The following is a 19,592-nucleotide window of genomic DNA, read 5'->3' on the forward strand; positions in this document are numbered from 1 at the left end:
CGCAGCATGTTGTGGCGTCTTTACTGCTTTGACTGCCTAACTTCGACACATTTTTTTAAAGTTATTTGGCAAGTGGTGCTTGTACTTCAATCTGATTAAGTTTATTTTTCGATAACGGTGATTAGTGATGAAGAAGGAAATGAACTCTATTTTCGAAATTTACCTTTTAACCCCTTATTTTTGCTATTACTTTGATTGTGGCAATAAATTAGCACAATTATTGCTTTTTTAAACCACAAATTCGGTAATTGATCACTATAATTTGTATGTCAAGATATCTTAGCTATTTTATTGCTTATAGAAACCATCCTAATTAAGTTCTGAAATTAGGAGTTTGGAACTCATACTTGTACTAAGAAATATATTGTATTGCCTACATTTCGGCGCGTAAACTAATAGTTTTTTTCTACTAAATATATCTATAGAAAATTTAAAAACAAAAGTTATTTATTTGCCAGAATTATGTGAGAATATATTTCCGATGATTCTCAGCTTTATGTTTCTTACTTTCTAATTAACCCTTACTAGCTCATTTGGCTTCTCATTTCATCTTTATACCTCCATGGGTCTAATCTTGATTTTTGCTTATTTTGTCTGTCTTTTATTTTTAATTAAATAATTGGCGATTCGCTGAATGACACAACCAATTTTATTTTGACGCTTTAATTGGCTGTTGCGCGACGCCCGAAAGTGACTAATGACTTTTGGTGTGAACGGAGCAATGCCAAGGTCAGCGGGAAAAATTGATTTGACTTTTACTTTGGCTTGTTTTTTTTTTTTTTTACTTTGGTTGAAAAGTAAACTTACTCAAAAAAAAAATGATAAAAAGTTTCTATTTAGCCGAAGGTCGTTAACTGCAAAAGTTGCTTGTGGCTTTTCTTAATTATACCCTGATCAAGGTATATTAAGTTGGCCACGAAGTTTGTAATACCCAGAATAAAACGCCCTAGACCCTATAAAATATAAACATAAATCATCAGCATGATGGGCTGAGTTGATGTAGCCATGTTCGTCTGTATATATACGAGCTAGTCCCTCAGTGTTTAGGATATCGATCTAAAATTTTGCATGTTTCCTCACTAAGAAGCAGCTCATTTGTCTGAACAGCCAATATCGGATCACTATAGCATATAGCTGTCATACAAACTGAACGATCGGAATCAAGTTATTGTAAGGAGTCATTGTATTTCTGAAGGGTATTATAGCTTTGGTGCAACGAAGTAAACATTTTTTCTTGTTTTTAATTATATTTCAATTAATTACAGCGCTTAGCGGTGGTCGCTGTTGGAGACATTTGATTTGCTATTATGTTATAATCGTTATTTGCAATTTCTATATATTTTTTCTCAATTAGATTAGGCTTCTTGTTTAATTTAATTGTGGTAGACAATGTGATTAGCAGGCATGTGGTTTTATTTATAGAGTTTGCTAATTAGCTTGTAGTAAGTTTCTGAATTAATCTTTTGTTATTGTTCCGTTTTCATTATGTAATAAATCCCAGCTTTCGCACTTACCTGGCAATTTGTCGGCATTGGCCGAGAAGAGTACACACAATCCAGTCTCATAGTTCACGGCCCGACAAGCCTCATTCGATTGGCAAGCCTCTAAGCAATCGGTCAACATCAATGTACCAGGCAGTGAATTTAATAATTTTCCAGGAGCAGAGAAAACATAACTGTTAAGGAAGAAAAAAAAACAGTTGGAAATTAAGAAAATTTCAACAATTGATACAACAGATTAGAGAAAGGAAGAGCGGCATATGTATTTACCATTAAATATTATTTATTAAAATCATAAAAAAGAACATGCATGAAAATTCGATAAAATATTTTTGCTAAGTATTATAAAAACGCAACCAAATATAGTAAAATAATTTGCATATTTCTAGGGAGTCATTTCAGTTTCATTATTATTCACATTCCTTAAGTTTTTGTATTATACTAACAGAAAGTAGTTTTTCAAATAGCGAATCTCAAAAATAGTTCGATAAACTGCCTAAACCATTAAGTTTAGGGAAATACTAGCAAATACAATTTTTTGTCATCGCATTGGGTGTGAGACTTCGCTAAAATATGCTTAAAAGTGGACAACATTTTCATTTTACTGTAAAATTTTGAAATATTTATATGTTCTCTACATTTGGGATGAAATGGTAATCGCACGACAATCGAAAATATTTGAAACGATCAAGCAAACCATTAAAAGTATTCTACTTTCCTAATTATATAATATAATAATTTTTTAGCAAATTTCATTAATTAATATTTTACGGAAAGAGTGCTTCATATAATATACTATGAATTATTAAGTACCTGTGTTAGTACCTCCCAATTGTTATATGTCATATATTAAAAAGAGTACTCCTACCTTTCGTAATCCGTGAGTAACCCCCCGAGGCAAAGTACTTAAGTTCATGCTAAAGTGAAATAGAGCAGCTGCAATAATATTTTATCTAAGTAAACTGCCATATTTTCTAGCCAAATGATAGCTCCGTGTCACTCGCGAAAGAGGCGGTTATGATGAATGCCACTTATTCTGAAGCTCTTAAGATTAGGTACAAGTACTTATGTAAGTACTTCTGTATACATATCTACTGGCATAAGTACTAGTGTATAAATGAGTTTGCTGAAATGTACTTGGAGCAGACATACAACATGCAACCTACATTTTCACATGCAACATTTGCAAATAAATTATTATGATTTTTTACACACACACACACACACATATATCCATACAGACATATTTATGCAGTAGACAACGAGACATGACTGATGCAGCAGTGAAACTTGTAAAGTGCTTGAGTGATGCTGGAAAAATACACAACTCGAATGAACACCTCTTTGGCTTTCGAGCAGCTACTATACATCTTATATATATATATATAAAGATACACACAAATGAATGCTGCATGCCTATACGTATTTAGAACGCAGAAGATGCATGTTGCACATTAACTTTTTCTATGCTGATTCTTCTGCTTTGAATAATTACATTTTGTGAAATGTGTTTTTGCTTTGCTCTGCATTTTCACTGTTGCTGTGACTTGTTATTTTTGTTTACGTAGTTGTTGTTGTTGCGGCTGCCCTGGTTATGGCAAATTAGTGGCTGACATCAGTTTTGCTGACATCTTGACTGATGATTTGTCGGTCGTGTTGCACGTTGTCAAGTGTGTGGCGTGTGTGTGTGTGCCCGTGTGACAGGTTGTTGCAACAATCAGAAGGAGAACACAGTAAAAGAGCGATAATAATTATAATATGCATATGACTATGTGTGCTTGTGTGGTGTGGAAGCTGGCAGGAGTGGCGATGAAGCCACTCGTTACAGCCGCTGTCATGTAATTGTAAGACTTGAAAGTAATTAAATACCAGAATATGTGAAGAGATAGAGATAGAGATATATTGTTTTTGTTGTTGCCTGCATTTGCACGACTGGGCGCGTGTAATTTCTATTACTAATGTTGTTTGGGAATTAATTTTTTGATCGATATTAGGTTGTAAACACTTTATTTGTTGCACATACATACATATGTGCTTGGTTGTGTTTCTTCTCCTATTTATGTTATGCATCGCCGGGTTATGTTAGACACCTGAAGTTCTATGTAAATTGATTTGTTGTTACTTGTAACACATGCTTGGTGGATGTGCGAATGCACTACAGCGAACGCCCAACTACTTTTTGTTGCCTTGAAGTAATAATACAATTACACATTGCACTGGTCTCTGACGCCTGTAGTCATCTTGTGGGCTATATTCTTTTAACAAATGTGTTTCTCAGCTCATTTGGATTATTGCTTGGATACAACTTACAATATCAAAGATTTATTCGATTTTACTCTAATTGCTTGAAGCTCTAAAAATGCTCTTTTAATTTAATTTTTTATTCAGTATATTTCATAGCAACTGTAATCCAATAACTCTACGAGTTTTAGTCTCTTTTGAACACTATTTTCATTGTAATCAACCTAAATGTAGGTAATACTCTTTAACTGATGAGTGAAATATTGAAAAAAGAGCCACGCCAACATCAATAAAAACAATATCAAAGGTTCAACTAAGTCGCACACCTAATTTGGTGGTGAGAGTCTAAATAAACCACAATTTTTTAAGAATTTCCCAAAAGAAAAAATTCTTTAAAATTTAATTTGATTTAATTCAAATAATTTGGGCGATAAGGCTTTTCTGAGGTTATGGTTACCATACTAATGTTTTTAAATATTGAAGGTTTGGAGATACAAAAAATTCTATACATTGAATAATTGAAATAATTAACGTTGCCTACAATTAGGCTTTGGCTTAATTTTCAGCAAAGGTGCATACCTTAAAATGAAATGTAAATATATAAAATATAATTTATTGTGAGACAAAAATTTTCTCTTTTCTTAGGTGCTTTTTATAAAATAATTAATTTTCAAAGTCAAACTGAAAGGATGTGAGGCTAAGCACAGAAATATTAAAAATGCGTAAATATTTTGCTTCAATATCCTTCAGATTTAGTGAGCAATTCATTGAAAAACAGTGCAGAGTTTTACAAAGCATTTACTTTCGATTTACTCTTCTGGCTTTCTACAATTTTCAGTGCCAAACTGGGTAATTTTAATTGAAAATTCAGACAAAAAAAAACATTAAAAAAATTCTCGAATTCCTGTAATTTTATTGCAATATTTGGCGCACAATTGTATGTGCAAATTATTGGCTTTTATTGCATAATTCTCACACAGCTCAGTGGTCAGCGGTGGTGGTAGAAAACAAGAAGGAAACATGTTGCCAATACTCGTTAAAGTCGCGCAATACAAAAGAACATGGCATGCAACATGATCAGTGTCAGAAAAGGTTATCGAATTGGCAAATCAATATCAATGCCATAAAATCAAAATAACATTTGGAAATTGCTGCGAGGTCAGCGCTGATTGGTTGACTGGATTGCTTGTTCATTCCATACTTTGTTTTCCTGTTATGTTTTTGTTTTCTTCTTACTGCTCTCGAAGGTATGCATACCCTTGTCTCGCTGGCCGGTTATTGCTTGTCACACTCGGCAAAATGCATTGGCGTGTCTACTCTGGTTGTCTGCGCTGCCTCCCCCGAACTACTTATTACATTCAGCAGTAAAGTGGTTCGTTGTCCTTTCATCATGCGCGTGCGCGCGCGCGTTCATGCCACAACCAGCCGCCAAGCCGCCACTGCGCCAATACGCTTGAGGCCAATGACAAAATGCGCTTTAACTTAATAACAAATTACGTTTGGCTTTCAACGTAGACATTTGTTGCATTGGCTATGGCCCACAAAATGAAATTGTAGCCAGCCATTTGCCACATTTTCTCGCTGATTGCTGTACTACTGAATGTAGCAACCGCAATGTTGCAATATGAAGTGTAGATATGTAGAAAAAAAAATATAGTCAATGCGCATGAAAAGTAAGAAGAACAAGAAGAAGAAGATATAAAGCAATCGAGTTGAAATCAGCACAGCAGCAATAAATAGAATAACAGCAATAAAAATCGCCGATACCGCTATGATTACGCCACGAATTTATTGAATTCACAGCCTATAATTGCGGCAACAAGCAAAACAATAAAGCGCGCTTTCCAATTGCTGCCACAGATTCTAACAGATCCCACAAGCTATCTGCGCATATCGCGCAAGGCTACGCATATGGCAGTATAGCATATATATATTCGTATAAACGTATATATGTGTGTGTATATGTGTGCCAGGAAACGGTTGCCGCCGTGGCACTCAGCAATAATCGTACACTGATTGCCACACAACAACAACAAGCCACTAAAAAATTGAAAATAAAAACACAATTACAGCAACAATAAAAATTCTTGCAATAACAATAATTCGTTCTAACTCATTCCATATATATTTACGCTCGTCTTCTTCTTCTCTTTGCAGGTGAGTTATTACATATTTAGCGTATTGGGTCTCCGGTGGTCACTGCTCCTTCGCCGAGTTGGCGGTTTTAAGGCAGTGGCACATGCGCGTTCCTACCACTGTCGGCATAAGGCAACAACATGCCAAATAAGTCAGCAACGTACCATAAACACCGTTTGAAAATATGTTCACCTTATGTAACGACCCATCGTTCACTGCCCATTGTCCACCGCCCTCTCTGCCACAATCGTAACTGTACATACAGCAATTTTTACTGCGGTCGTATTGCTGTAGGTCATTGATGTGGTCAATATTCGAATGGTGCTTGCCCCTCCCATTTCTCATGTTTGTCCAAGCGCTCGGGGGGCGTTCATTTGCGTTTGTCATTTCATTTTTATTTGGCAAAAGAAGAGTGAAAGTGCTGCGCGCTTGTATTTGCATGCAATTCTATTTGTTGCCGGTGGCAGTGGGTGCGTTGGTGGACAATGTGGTGATCCGTACTGTTACATTATAATGTGGTGGCGTCGAATTTTAGGTAAGTATTTTCCATTTCAATATGGATGAAAGAATGATATAAATTTGACCGATATTTTTTATGTTAATGTATTTAATTGACTCAGTACTTCATTTGTGATAAGAATTTAGAAGCTTATCAAATAATTTTTAATTTTCGTATGCTGAAATATCTTTTCAAAATCTCACAGAGCGTTTACTTAAAGACTTTATCTACGATTTTCTGCCGTTTTAATATTTGTAATAGGTGTTAGTCTACGAGTATAACAATATTCTTGCAGTTTGCCAAGAGATGGCGCAACTTGATTATTATTCGATTACGAACACAACTGTTTTTGTGGGTCTTTTTCAGTATATGTCATTCATTTGTAATGTCTAAATAACATACTTTTTTTTTTCACTCACATATGTCGAACTTTGTGCCTGAAAAAGTGTTTTTACGGGGAGTTCTTCGCAATTACTTAAATATAAACTTCAACCGCAGGAAAACCGCAGCGAAAAAGCAAGCATCTTCAAACGTTTTGACAAAAACACCAACCCGCGCTTGGCCAAACATCAGAAATGAGAAGAACTGTAAGCAATACACCATAAAGATTGTTACCAAACACAAGAATAGGTCGCAAAACCTTTGGGTGTCAACTTAGAGGCCAATTCAAAACGTTTAAAAGCGGTCACTTGAAGGCAAGGAAATTGGGTTCGATGTGAATTGAAGCCAAGAGATGTTGAAAGACGATATTGCATGTCAGCAACGTTAAAGCGTCTAAAAGAGAAGTCGTTCTTGCATCGGATTGTGACGAAAAACCTGACCAACCGTCAAATTAACGGTAAAGCCGTATATCTATAACTCCAAGTTATGCGCTGTATTTGGTGGGATCAGAAGGCCGTGCTTTATTATGAACTTCTAAAACCGATTGTCTTAAAACGCCCAAAATTTGCGACTAGACACTAGGCCATGGCTAAATGAACTCAGCTCGTCGCTCTGATCATTTATTTATATATATTTTATAGAGTCTGCGACGTTTCCTTTGGACTATTACAAACTTGTTCAGGGTATAACTAATTAAAACAAAGTCTAAGGCGGGAAAAAAGAGAAAAAAAGTTTTTAATTTATCAACATGTGTACCAGTGAAATGCGTTTGCTTCCGTTGACTGCAAATTTTTTTCACCACTTTTCCGATAACTTGCACTCAATTAATTGTTTTGCAAAATTATTACATTACCGCCACAGTTATGCGAGAAATTGCTGCTACTCAAAGCTTAGTGCGAACATCTGCCTTCAAGAATGTTTTCCACCCAGCAATAATTACATTCCATCAACAACAACGCAAGTTGCAGCTAGCTGTGAACAGCTGCGCATGCGCAAGCGGCCATGAGAAAATAACGAAACGTTTTTGTGTATTAACTCAATTAAACTTGCGCTTGTAAGGTTGAAATAAGAATTCCAAAAAATGTTTACTGATTGTTGCACAAGTCGCGCCGGCAAACACTAAAATACAACTGTAAGTCGATTGTAGACGCTTGTAAATATGCGGCAGGCGCGCTGATTCATTGCGAATATTTATGACATGCGGAGCGGTAGCAAACAGCATTAGCTGTAGGGAGAAGTGGGAATAGCAGCGCTTATAATAACAACACGCACACATATTACTTATGTAAAAATGTTTTGTGTAATATTTTGTTGCTGCTGCAATGTGTCATTTGTTGCCAACGTGCCGGCGCACACAATAATGGCACTTGCAACAACAAACAATTGCAGCAAATAACCGTAGCGACAAACAACAGCTTCCGGCTATATGCGTGGCAACAACGAGGCACAACAGAATAACAGCAATTGTTACAATTGGCTGTCGGTTGCTGTATTGCGGCAAGCCGCGGTGGCGCGCGAGGTCTTCGGAGTGGCGCGCACATTAAAGTGACAGTTGTCGCCGCACTGCGCAGCCACTATGGATTTAATGAAAAGTATCCTGCCTTGACTTGAGCTGCAATTTGAAAATTGCATGCGATTTTCTTGCTCCCTCCCGCCCCTCTACACGTTGTAGTTTTGCTGCCGCTGCTCGTTTTGTTGCCAATCAGGCGCGGCCAATTCGTTGCGCTCGCCAGCACACCCTCAGCGGTGCCGCAATTGTTTGCCTTCTGCGTCTTACACACACACACACACACACACACAGTTAGTTGTGGCAAGCCACCAAAAGCTTATGCAACGCAAACTGCTGCAGCGTGACTGAATGAATGTGCCTGACTGCAGTCTACTTGCTCCCTACGAAGTCATTCGTGCTGCACTAAGTGTTTTGTTACCTAAGTTTGTGCAATGTGTAGCTGTTGTTGTTGTTGTTGCTGGAATAGGCAATTTATTGAATTGTGCGTTCTGGCATTATTAGCAATGCTATTGTTGTTGCTAGTTTTGTTGTTGTTATGCTGCTTTTATTGCCGTTGGTGGCGAGCGACTTGATTTTTGCTTTCTTCATTTTATTTTTTTTTGTTGCTGTTATGCGAACGAAATTCCTTGCCGACTGGTCGGTAATTGTTTATGCTCCTTGCAGATATCTTAAATTTCCTTTTTAAGTTATTCAATTGCCACGGCAACTGCGACGGCGAGTATGACAATTGCACCCCGATTTGGTTAACCACTTTGTGGCAACTCGCCTTACTCTTTGCACACATATTTATATACATACAATATGCACCAGTAAACTTTTCTAGGCATCATATGTATGGCTGTCTGTGTGTTTAAATGTGCCAGCCTTATTTGGTCTTATTGAATTTATTTATATATAAATGCCATTTCTTTCATTTCATTTTTTCAAAGCAAGATTTTTCACGCCTTTTTCGCTGACACTTCAGGCGTTGTGTTGCGCACATATACACATAGTTTTAGCTACGAATTAAGTAGCTGCGGATGTTTGTTAAATATGTGATTGCCACGCTGACAGGTGGCTTTCGATGACACTTCTGCAAGTGCCAAGTGGCTAGAGGTGAATAGATTGTGGTGTGGTCAGATGTGTAGCATAAGTAATGGATTCTATAAAGAGTTCTTATTTTTTGTATTCAAAATAAGCTATTGTGGAAAATTGAGGGCAAAAATCTTTGGTGCTAAAACCAAAAACATTCGAAAAAGACAGTTTGAAGAAGCAAGAAAAAAAGTTAACTTCGGTAGCACCGATTGTTGTTGTTACCCTCACAAATACAAAAGTTTTTATACAAGAATTTGATTTTGATCGGTAATTTTTTATGGAACGTACTTGTATATGCCATAGTGCTCAAATCTGAACAAATTATTCAGAGTTGATACCCGTTGCCTTGAAAAATAATTTGTGCCAAATTTCATGAAAATATAAATAAAAAAGTTTTCAATACAAGAACAGGATTTTGATTGTTCCGTTTGAATGGCTATTATATGCTATAATGGCCTGATGTCGGCGGTTCCGAGAAATGAACTGCTTCTTGGCGAGAAAAGGTTGTTTACATAATTTCAGATCTGTATCTCAAAACTGCGGAATTAGTTAGCGTATCTACAGACAGACGGACATGACTAAATCGACTTAGCTCGTCACGTTGATCATTTATATATTGTATATACATTTTAGAGCGTCTCCGGCGTTTCCCGCTGGGTGTTACAGACTTCGTGGCAAACTTAATGTACGTTGTTCAGAGTATAGAAAAGGGTTTCTCTGTCGATAATAAGTTCTACCGCTGCTTTCTTTCGCTATTTTGCCGTTTTTGGGTTCCTCCTTCCACAGTTCTTTGATCCACACTCTTCATAACTTGTCTTCACATATATCTTTATAATTTAAATTTGTCTACAATTGTTTTCTTTCTTTTTTTTTTGTTTATTTGGGTAGAAAATATTTAGATCTGTGAGGTACCCGTATGCAGCTACTTTAAAAGAATGAACCTTTGAATCTCAAAACAATATCGAAAGAAGTTTCAGATTAAGGCACATTTTATGACTTGTTCTTTTTCTTATTTAAATTGTTTGAAATAATGTAAGCCTGCGTAATTCTTTTAATGTTCATGTTTAATGCAGAAAGTAACATTAAGACATAACAGCCAGACACATTTTTCTTCTATTGCAGAATTGCGTAATAACTTAGTTGTAAGTTGTTTACGATAGCAGTTATATTTGATGTTTATGACCTCAGATCTTGGCAAATCTTCCTAGTATCTATATTTTATATAAAAAGTAGTTATGGACTTGGCGACCGTAAAACTGTCACGAATGTCAGAAAGTGCTCGCGTTTTATTTAATTTTTTTTTTTGCATATAAATTCCATTAAAATGTATACTTGCACTTGATTCCTTTTCTCATAGCCCTACAGTACAATTTTATTTTTATAAACAGTTAATCCTTTTAATTATTATCATATTCGTTATTTCAGTTTAAAATTTCATTCCCCTTCATTCAACTAATTTGCGAAATCCCATGCCATGATACTGACAATTTTATTACTCACCGAAAAAGGACAAATATTCATCAAATATATCTATAAAATATATTTATATTTTACTAAAGTGTCAGCTAGAAGCAACCATTAAAACACGCATAAGCAACCAAACTGTAATTCACTAACACCTTATATAGTCAATAATTATGGCAGTCAATTGGCGAGTGGCAACGAAAAAAGAAGTGACAAATGTTAATTGATAGTTTTTGTTTGATTGCTTGAAATAAAGCAATAAATGTTTAAACATGTGATGATATAACGTCACTCTTATTCTGATTTCAACACTTAAAATGAGGACTAAAAGTTATATCGTTAATCTCGTCTGTGAAGAACTGAATCATTCATTAGCAGAGGTGACATTTGGTTAGACTTTGTTGAGTCAGTATTGAAAAATTTTTTGCAGTATTTTCCAAATTTCGTCGCATAAAGCTTAACGTCGTTGCAGTTATTTTTCTTCCTAGATATTTGCAAAAGAATGCAACCTATTAATTTCATTTAAAAACTTCGACGCTTTAACAGTTTCACGCAAAAATATCGGCAGTTTTGGGAAGGAATAAATTGTAGCATACATTTCAGCGCTCTAGATGTTTAGTTAGATGGATTTTGTTTAGTTTGAATGATTATTGTTAAATATTAAAAAAAAAACAAGAAAGTACTGTGAATCGTGGTTTCGAGGCTTAATACAGAAATTTGCAAGGAATTTTTAAACAGATTTTTTAAACCACCATGATACGCCATGTTTTCTAAATGCTTTCTAAACTTAATTTTGATAAACTGAAGAAGAGTTTAAATTACTCAATAATAATTTATAAATAAAAAAGGACGTTCGCCCATAACAAATGATATCTACGAACTAAAATTTGTGGATTTTATTCAGAATATTATATATTATATATATGTAGCTGGCTTAAATTGAAAACCACACATCATTAGTTTCCCATGCTTCCCTCTTATGTTAACCATTCAAAAAACAAGGAATGTTAACAATGGGAAAAGAAAAATATTTTTGAATTTATAAAAAGAAAAAAAAAGTAATTTTACTTAAATCGATTAAATTGCGACTTTAAAATTGCAAAACTATCTAAGCAAACTTGATCTACTCACCCTGTCACAATTTCAAAGCCAATCAACTCCGGATCACATTCCTCAACCATGTTACCATCGTGTCCGCCGCTAACCGATCCAACGCTACTGCTGGCATCCAACAAGTCAATGTCCTCATCGCCTATCTCTGTCGGAAATTCTTTCTGTTCCTTGGGTAATTGATCCTCCTCATCGGTATTGTGTTCAGGTGCAGCCGACTTTTCAGCAGACGCTACCGCAATCGTGGTTGTCGAATTGAGTGCCGCAGGTGCTGCAACCGGTACGTCCGCCGTAGCCGCCGACGCTAACTCTGCTACAGCATCTGAGTTTACAGCAACTTGTTGTTGTTCACTTTCCGCTTCACTGAACGCCGAGTTGTCAATGGCATGTTTTGCCTCCGATCCACCCCCCAAATCGGCAGCGACAGCCGGTGTTTTGCTACCGACTGCAGACTCTGATTGACGCTTGGCATCTTCGCTGATTGCCGCATCGACGGTGTTGCTGACTGTGGCCGTGGAAACCGGTGCTGCCACAGGTGCCACCACTGGTGCTGCTGCCTCGGCTAATGTAGCTGTGGCGATCTGTTGTTCGGCAATAGGCAAATTGCTGTCCTTCGTGGCGGTGGCGGTGGAGGCGTTGTTAGCGACTGAGGCGACAGGTTGTGCACTCTCAGCCAAATCTAAACGGGAGCGTCTGGCTGCCATAGTGGTGGCTGGAGAGGCGATGAGCAGACATAGCAGCAATAGCCACGGTATGTTGTTGTTATTGCTATGGCTATGTAGCGTTCGTTTACTGTGTCGCATTTTTGCGTAGTTACTGTTGCTCCACTTGTTGTTGCACTTGCAATTTATACCTCGCAGCTGTAAAGAAGTAAATAAAATAAAATGTGAAACAAATGAGCGGCAAATAATCGAAATTGTTGTAGTAAATAGTGGCTTGCTAATATAGAAAAGTGTTGCAAATGCTATTGACATGCGACCATGTAGTGTAGTTGCCACCGTAGCCACCTGTATGCGATATACACACCTAGCATTTGCGGTGGCTAGACGGCGCGAAGGCGTTCCACACTAACTGCCTGCAGCCACACACTTGAGCACTCAATTTACGCGATCTGCGCGCCCTCAACGCCCTCCTCACGCTTGACGCGTCCCCATTGCTTTGGCCAAAGCCTTGGGCCATCTGGCAGCACATTTAATTTGAAGTTATACTGTACCAGTGGCGGCTTTGGCGTTGCGCGCGCTTGCCTAATGAGCTTCTTGCTCACAACTAATTTATGGTTTCATTAACTTTTCATATTTTCAAATTTAGCTTATTGAATGCGGCAGCAGCGACGGTTAGCTGTTGCGCATGCGCATACGTTTTGTTTTGCTACAAAAGGTTATTAATTTATTTTCGCATTACTTCGTCGCTAATAAAAACTGTATATTATTATTATAAACACTACTAGAGTTGCGAATTTTTTCGTTCCTTTTTTCCAAATGCTAATTCTACTGGCTGCGTATCATTCATTTCCGCCCCTGCGGTCTTTTAAATCTCTGCCTTCGCCTTGGTGGTGATTTTTTCCCTTCGTAATTCGCACGAGTATTCCATTCTTATGCTATTTGTGGCATTTTTGCTTTGCTCGCCACCTTTGCCCGAGGTCTTAGCATTCGTTTCATTTTACATTTCCGCCTGTCGGCGCGAGGAGTTGCTTTAATTTGAATCAATTAGCCTCGCGCGATTACTTTGCTGGCATATAAATTACCAAAGAATTACACCTTTTGCAATGGTAATGAAAATAAATTGTTTTTTAAATGCTTTATGGTATTGATGAGCTGTAATTGAGTTTGAGTTGTATTACCAGACTAGATCTAAGTGATATTCTATCAATAAGCTGTGATCGGTTCGATCACCTTTCCCTTCAACTGCTTTGGGGCTATGAATTTGTACATCATTTTAAAAGAAGTGAATGCATATTCGAGACTGCAGCATTTATATACATAAACGTTTTGAGAAAATAGTGTTTTTTTTAAATAGAAATGTTTTAGAAATCAAATATTATCTAAAAATAAAACAGAAATGCTTGTAGCGCTGTATCAAAAATCTTTTTTTTTTAAGTGTTCTTGTGGTTTAGAAACATTTTTGTAATTTTTACGAAACAAAACCAAAAATTCTTTTTTTTAGAAAATTAGGTCATCTGAATGTTACGGGGCAATCTATTTTAAAAAACTCATTAATTATTTGAGGAATTATTTGTATATTTTATACATCAATAAAACAACTTGTTAATTCTAAATATTAATTGCCGCTTTATTGTTTTTAACATCTCATTGTTCTAATCGAGAATATTTGGAAAATGAAAGTATCAAGTTTTGTAATAGAAATATGTGGCAACACCGTTTAATTCAAATCATTTTCATTAACACTCCAGCGTTAGTTGTTAACCCTATTTGTAATATATATTTTGTATTTAATTTCCCTGGTACATTTATTAAAAGTGTTTATGTGGCAACACTATTTTTTTCTTTTTTACTACTATATTGCAGTAACGCTATTACAGATAGCAAGTGAACTTTAATTTGCATTATTAAAACAATATCAAGTAAATTTTATATAACACCACTAAAAAGATATGGCAGCTCTTAAAAAATTTAACAGTGAATGCAAAATCAAGTGGTAAATTTACAATGCATATACGTACTTGACCTCAAGGGACAGGCACAATTTCTGCGGTATGCATTCATATTTTTGCATTATATTATATATGCACACATATATGTATTAAAATTATGTGGCTAACCTTGATGTCTTTAAAGACATATGTATATAAGATTAGTTGTCAAATACTTTGTTAAATGACATTGTGACAAAAAAAAATTTACTAATTAAACAAAATATTTTCCTTTAGAAAGTTATTAAATTTTTAAAAACAAATTTCCTGTGATTCAAACCAGGTGGCAACTGTAAAGCAAAGAAATGGTTTTAAAAAAATGTTTTTTTTTTTCATATGAATAATATAATATTTATTATATATGGAATATTTTATAAAAAATTAAATGTATATAAAATTTAAGGCGGCAACACCATCAAACAAAATAATTTTAAGAAAAAATAAAAATGTCAGTACTGCATTTTAATTACAGGCTTGAATAATTAAAAAAATTTTAAGTTATGTGGCAACCCTACAAAAACATTATTTTTTTGTATATATCACATTTTAATCTTATTCATAATTAGATACTAATATTTAATGTAAAGTGGAAAAATTGCGTGCATATAAATTTAGAGTTATGTGGCAACCATGTAAATGTTTCTTATTTTAATTATATTCAAAATAGATACCAACATATTTACTGAATATAAAAAAATTTGCTTTCATATAAATTTAGAGCACATTCAATTAATCCGTAACTCGAAACATTTGAAGAAACGAAAGAAAACTTGCAACAAATATCTAAGATGCCTCATTTGCATTAGTTATTCAGGACGTGTCTTGTCGTACCACTTTTTGTTGCACAATTTTGCTTTTCTCCACGCAGCACACCTCTACTTACGAGTGCAATATGCATGCCACACTGCTGCGCATTGCCATGTTCGAAGGCAAGCATCCACCCACAGGTTACAAGAAGCAACAACAGCAGCGAAAAACTGCCAAGCAGCAGGCGACAACACTTGCTGATAAGTGCAGAGCAAGCCGCAACAGCACAAAGGTACTTGCAACAGAGGAACGAAAAACACAATAAGCAAAAAAAAAAATTATTATGTTGCAACAAGCAGCATGGCAAATGACTTGTGTGACGACAGCAGAAACTACTTAACTTGCAACGCCAATGATAGATATTGCCGCCGTTGCTATTGTTAGCGCTGCTGTCACGTCGTCAACGTGTGTAGGCGCACACACATTTATAAATATGCTCGCTTGTTTGTGTGTGTAATTATGCATGCAACGCAGTCGGCTAACAGCGCCCACAACTTTTGCACGACAACAGCAACACCAACATCAGCAGCAGCACTCGCTGTTGCTAACAAATGTTGCTGAGTGCCTCAAACAACTCAAAACATTAATGTGTGTGTGTGCGTATGTGTAGACAGTGGACAGTGTTGAAAGCAATTGAACAAAACTGCTGGTAAAAAATATTGTATGAGAAGCGTGTGTTGCATGTTGCAACTTGCTTTTACTCATTTCTAGTAATTGATGTTTTTCAATGAAAATTTGAAAATAAAAAAAAAACTCGCTTGCTGTAAATATTTTTTAATTAAAAAAATTTAAATTTTTCCTCAAAAAAATCAGTTTTTACAATCAAATGTAAAACTTTTTGCAGCTTGACCACCTTACGACACACCAACAACACACCTGTATATGCCAACTTGCAACATATGCAAGCCACTTCGATTTCATGCACCTTCGCTACCCCCACTACATCGCCGAGAGATCTCTCATCCACACTTCACTCCATTTTTCCTATGAATAGATAATCAGAGTCGGAGCGATGGCGTTCTGCCTGCCCTCCCGTTGGGGCAAGACAAACAGCTGTCCTTTGCATATATTTCACAATAAACGAGACGCACTCGAGTGATCGCGAAAGTAAATCAGCTCACCCACTGTGTGTGTTTAAGGGCACCAATTTGCCCGGCAGCATAAAAAGTTTTGGTGAATTTGCAAACAAGCCGCGGACAGACAACCGCTCGGACGGCGCACATGCAACATTTTGTGCATCGTTCTGGGTAGCACATTGTTGCTGTTGTTGCTTTGCAATGTACTTACTTTGTCTGTGATCTTGTTTTTTTTTTTTTTTTGTTGCTTTGCCTCATATTTACTTTAGTAAGTTATTGTTTGTATTCGCTCGTTGCGGTTAAGTGAATTAATGCCACATATCAATGCAATCGATCAGTTTATTAACTAAATGCCGGCCAACAGCAAGCCGAGTCGCTGGACATATGTTACTCTGTGTATTCTGTGCGCTTGAATGGCTAACTGGCAGTTGGTTCAGTCTACTAACTAACTAGGGTCCGTAGAGTTGCATGTGTCTGCAGGCGAATTTCAGCATGTTATTACGGTGTAATCGGTGCGTTGGTGATTTAAAATAATTCATTGCATTGTGTGAGGGAAATAATGGAAAAGATATATGTTATTGGATATTAATATTCAATAAAAGTTTATATAAGAATTATATAACTTTTTGAAATTTTGATTTTGTAATTTTTGTTATAATTTTTCGAAACAAGCACATTTACCATTTTTGTTTTATGAAATTCTAGTCTCAAACTGATAGTCTTTCGAAAACACCAAATTAGTTGAATTTTTAAAACTGCATAATAACGAGTTTATTGTTTATTAATATTGAGTTTGAGAATTTTAATTGCATCATGTAAGAGGATCTTGTTTTACTTTAAAAATAAAAGCTATTAGGTAACGTAATGGTATTCTAAATCGTTTATATAAATATTTTCATTACTTAGCTAAACATTTTTATTTAGTTATTTTATACCTTCTGTTAATATAAAAATCCTATTACTAAAACTGTAAGTGTGTTTTTAGACACATTTCCGCACTCCTGTACTATTCCGTTCTGAAATTATTCTTATTTTTCATTTTATCTCATACACGCATCATCCAAAACGGCTTGATTTCATACTTTAGTATATTTGGGTTTAGGCATCCATTATAACTTATTTCTATATTCCTTGCCTACATTTAGTATTGTCAGTATGAATTTTAGTAAAGTCCTACACCTATTTGCTTTACTTACCTCCTTTTAGTAAAGTCCTACCTATTTGCTTTACCTACCTACCTATTTAAGTTCTCAAACATCAAATACTTTTACGTGGACTTTTCGAAAAAAACTGAGTTTTTTGCTACTAATAACTATAATGAAGGCCTATAACCAATAATTAAAGAGGATGCTTTTCAGCGAAAATTTGGAAACTTACCTCCTTTGTTTTTAGAGTTTTCTATCATTGTATTAGCTTCTATGCTAAGGCAGTGTATATCCAATTAAATTCTTGCTATTATATGCTACATTTTGGATTAGAAACCTGCTATGATTTATTTAAATAAAACGTTGCCTACGTCCCGCTATTAATTTCAGCAAAGTCATGCACCGAAGTACTGACTTCATTTATTAAGAATTACAAAAACAAATAAAATAATCATGTTTATAAGAAAAATTTTAATAATTTGTTGATTTTGAAGAAAAATTTGAATTTTCCTACAATTTTCGAATAAATATAATAGTAAAAAGCCTCAAATAATAAAGAGATATTAAAACTAAAAAATAAACAGATATTCTTTTGAAACATCTTAAAATAAAATATGTTTCTATTGAGTGTTGCTGCCTAACTAGAAATTTCAATACAATACAAATACACATTTCAATAACTGTTATAAAAGGTTATTTAAAATATATACTTAAAGTTTGTACAATTTCATAAAAAATTTACATGAATTTCGTTAAGTTTGTTTCTGTTACATTTTGATGTGGGAATTACCATAACTTGTTTTGATTAAACGTTGCCTACATTTAAGCGCACCACTACTAATTTTAGCAAAGTCATACACTTGTCTGTTCTGGTGTTTTTAAATATTTCTAATTTTCTGATTGCTTGTAGAATTATAAACCCCAGCGTATACGTACAAAAATGTAAATAGATTTCTCTATAGAAATTCCTAAAATTTTTCTTTCTCTTTAATCTTGACGACTGTAAGAGTTTTGGATAAGTGCATGTATTACAGCTCTCTAAAAAGCCAACACACTTACTTATAAATATTTATTAAAATTGACTTTTTATGACATTTATCATTATTAAGGGTTGCCATCATTCCTACATGCAGAGATGAATATTTCAAATCAAATAAATTCACTTCCACAAAAAGTCTCCGGGTGTTCTTATTTAGAAGTTGGATTCGTTTTAGTTAAGAGGTTTAATTAAATTCATTAATAATCTACTTGTAGATAACGAAAACGAAAAAAAAATATATTTAATTTAATTTAAAAAAAAAAAATCATTTTTCATTCAAATTTATATGCATCTATACTCAGGCACTCCTAGGGTAGCACTCCTGTATAAATCAAGGTACAATTTTTCTTAGATTAATAATATATAAAAAAGGCCGATTTTTCTAAAGCACACACTCACACACCCTTATGTGTGCCGCTTAACCGACCTCCGCCATGGCAGCGCCTAATCCCAGGAAGGAATTTAATTGGATCGTTAGATTTTATTGAATCTTTTAAATCTGAAAATGGTTTGAAGGGCTTGGCACAGCACTATCATAATTTCTTGAATATGCCTAAATGGGCTTTTTTACCGGCAAGTGGACGCTGCAGCCGCCACAGCAACACAATGGCATTTACCCGTTGAACTTTAATGTCGAGACAATAGCGGGGGGAAAAGGCCCAACTCAAATAAACTATAGAAGAAAAAGAGGTGGAAGAAAAAAAAAGTATTGGCAGTGAGTCATAAATTTAAATGTTTATTGTATGTTGCATGCAATTTGCCAAAGCAAACACACTCATGTGTCCAGCACACAGCAATGTGCAACATAAACACCAAACAATAACTGAAATTGAATGAAAAATGGAAAAAAATCATTCCATTGTACACTGATAGCTTTGCGCATCTACTTGCGACTGCACAACTGATCGTCTGTTTGCAAAACACTATGCATGCGCAATTGTTCATTGTCCGGTGCAATGGT

General features: G+C 35.4%; 2 protein-coding genes across 7 annotated transcripts in view; one reads left to right on the top strand and one right to left on the bottom strand.

Moving 5' to 3' along the window:
• Atg16 (Autophagy-related 16) overlaps nt 1-19,592 on the top strand; it is a 214,571-nt gene that overhangs the window by 57,350 nt on the left and 137,629 nt on the right. The gene's annotated exons all lie outside the window — the stretch shown is intronic.
• LOC106620000 (uncharacterized) overlaps nt 1-19,592 on the bottom strand; it is a 119,335-nt gene that overhangs the window by 39,658 nt on the left and 60,085 nt on the right. For all 3 annotated transcript variants that reach the window (XM_036367983.2, XM_036367985.2, XM_070105647.1), the window contains exons 2-3: nt 11,936-12,774; nt 1,515-1,675 (exon numbers count right to left, since the gene is read on the bottom strand). In XM_036367983.2, the coding sequence (XP_036223876.2) occupies nt 1,515-1,675; nt 11,936-12,717 (943 nt within the window). In that variant the 5' untranslated portion in view covers nt 12,718-12,774. The remainder of the gene's footprint in view (nt 1-1,514; nt 1,676-11,935; nt 12,775-19,592) is intronic.

The sequence above is a fragment of the Bactrocera oleae genome, chromosome 2 (genome assembly GCF_042242935.1).
Source record: "Bactrocera oleae isolate idBacOlea1 chromosome 2, idBacOlea1, whole genome shotgun sequence".
Taxonomy (NCBI): Eukaryota; Metazoa; Arthropoda; class Insecta; order Diptera; family Tephritidae; genus Bactrocera; species Bactrocera oleae.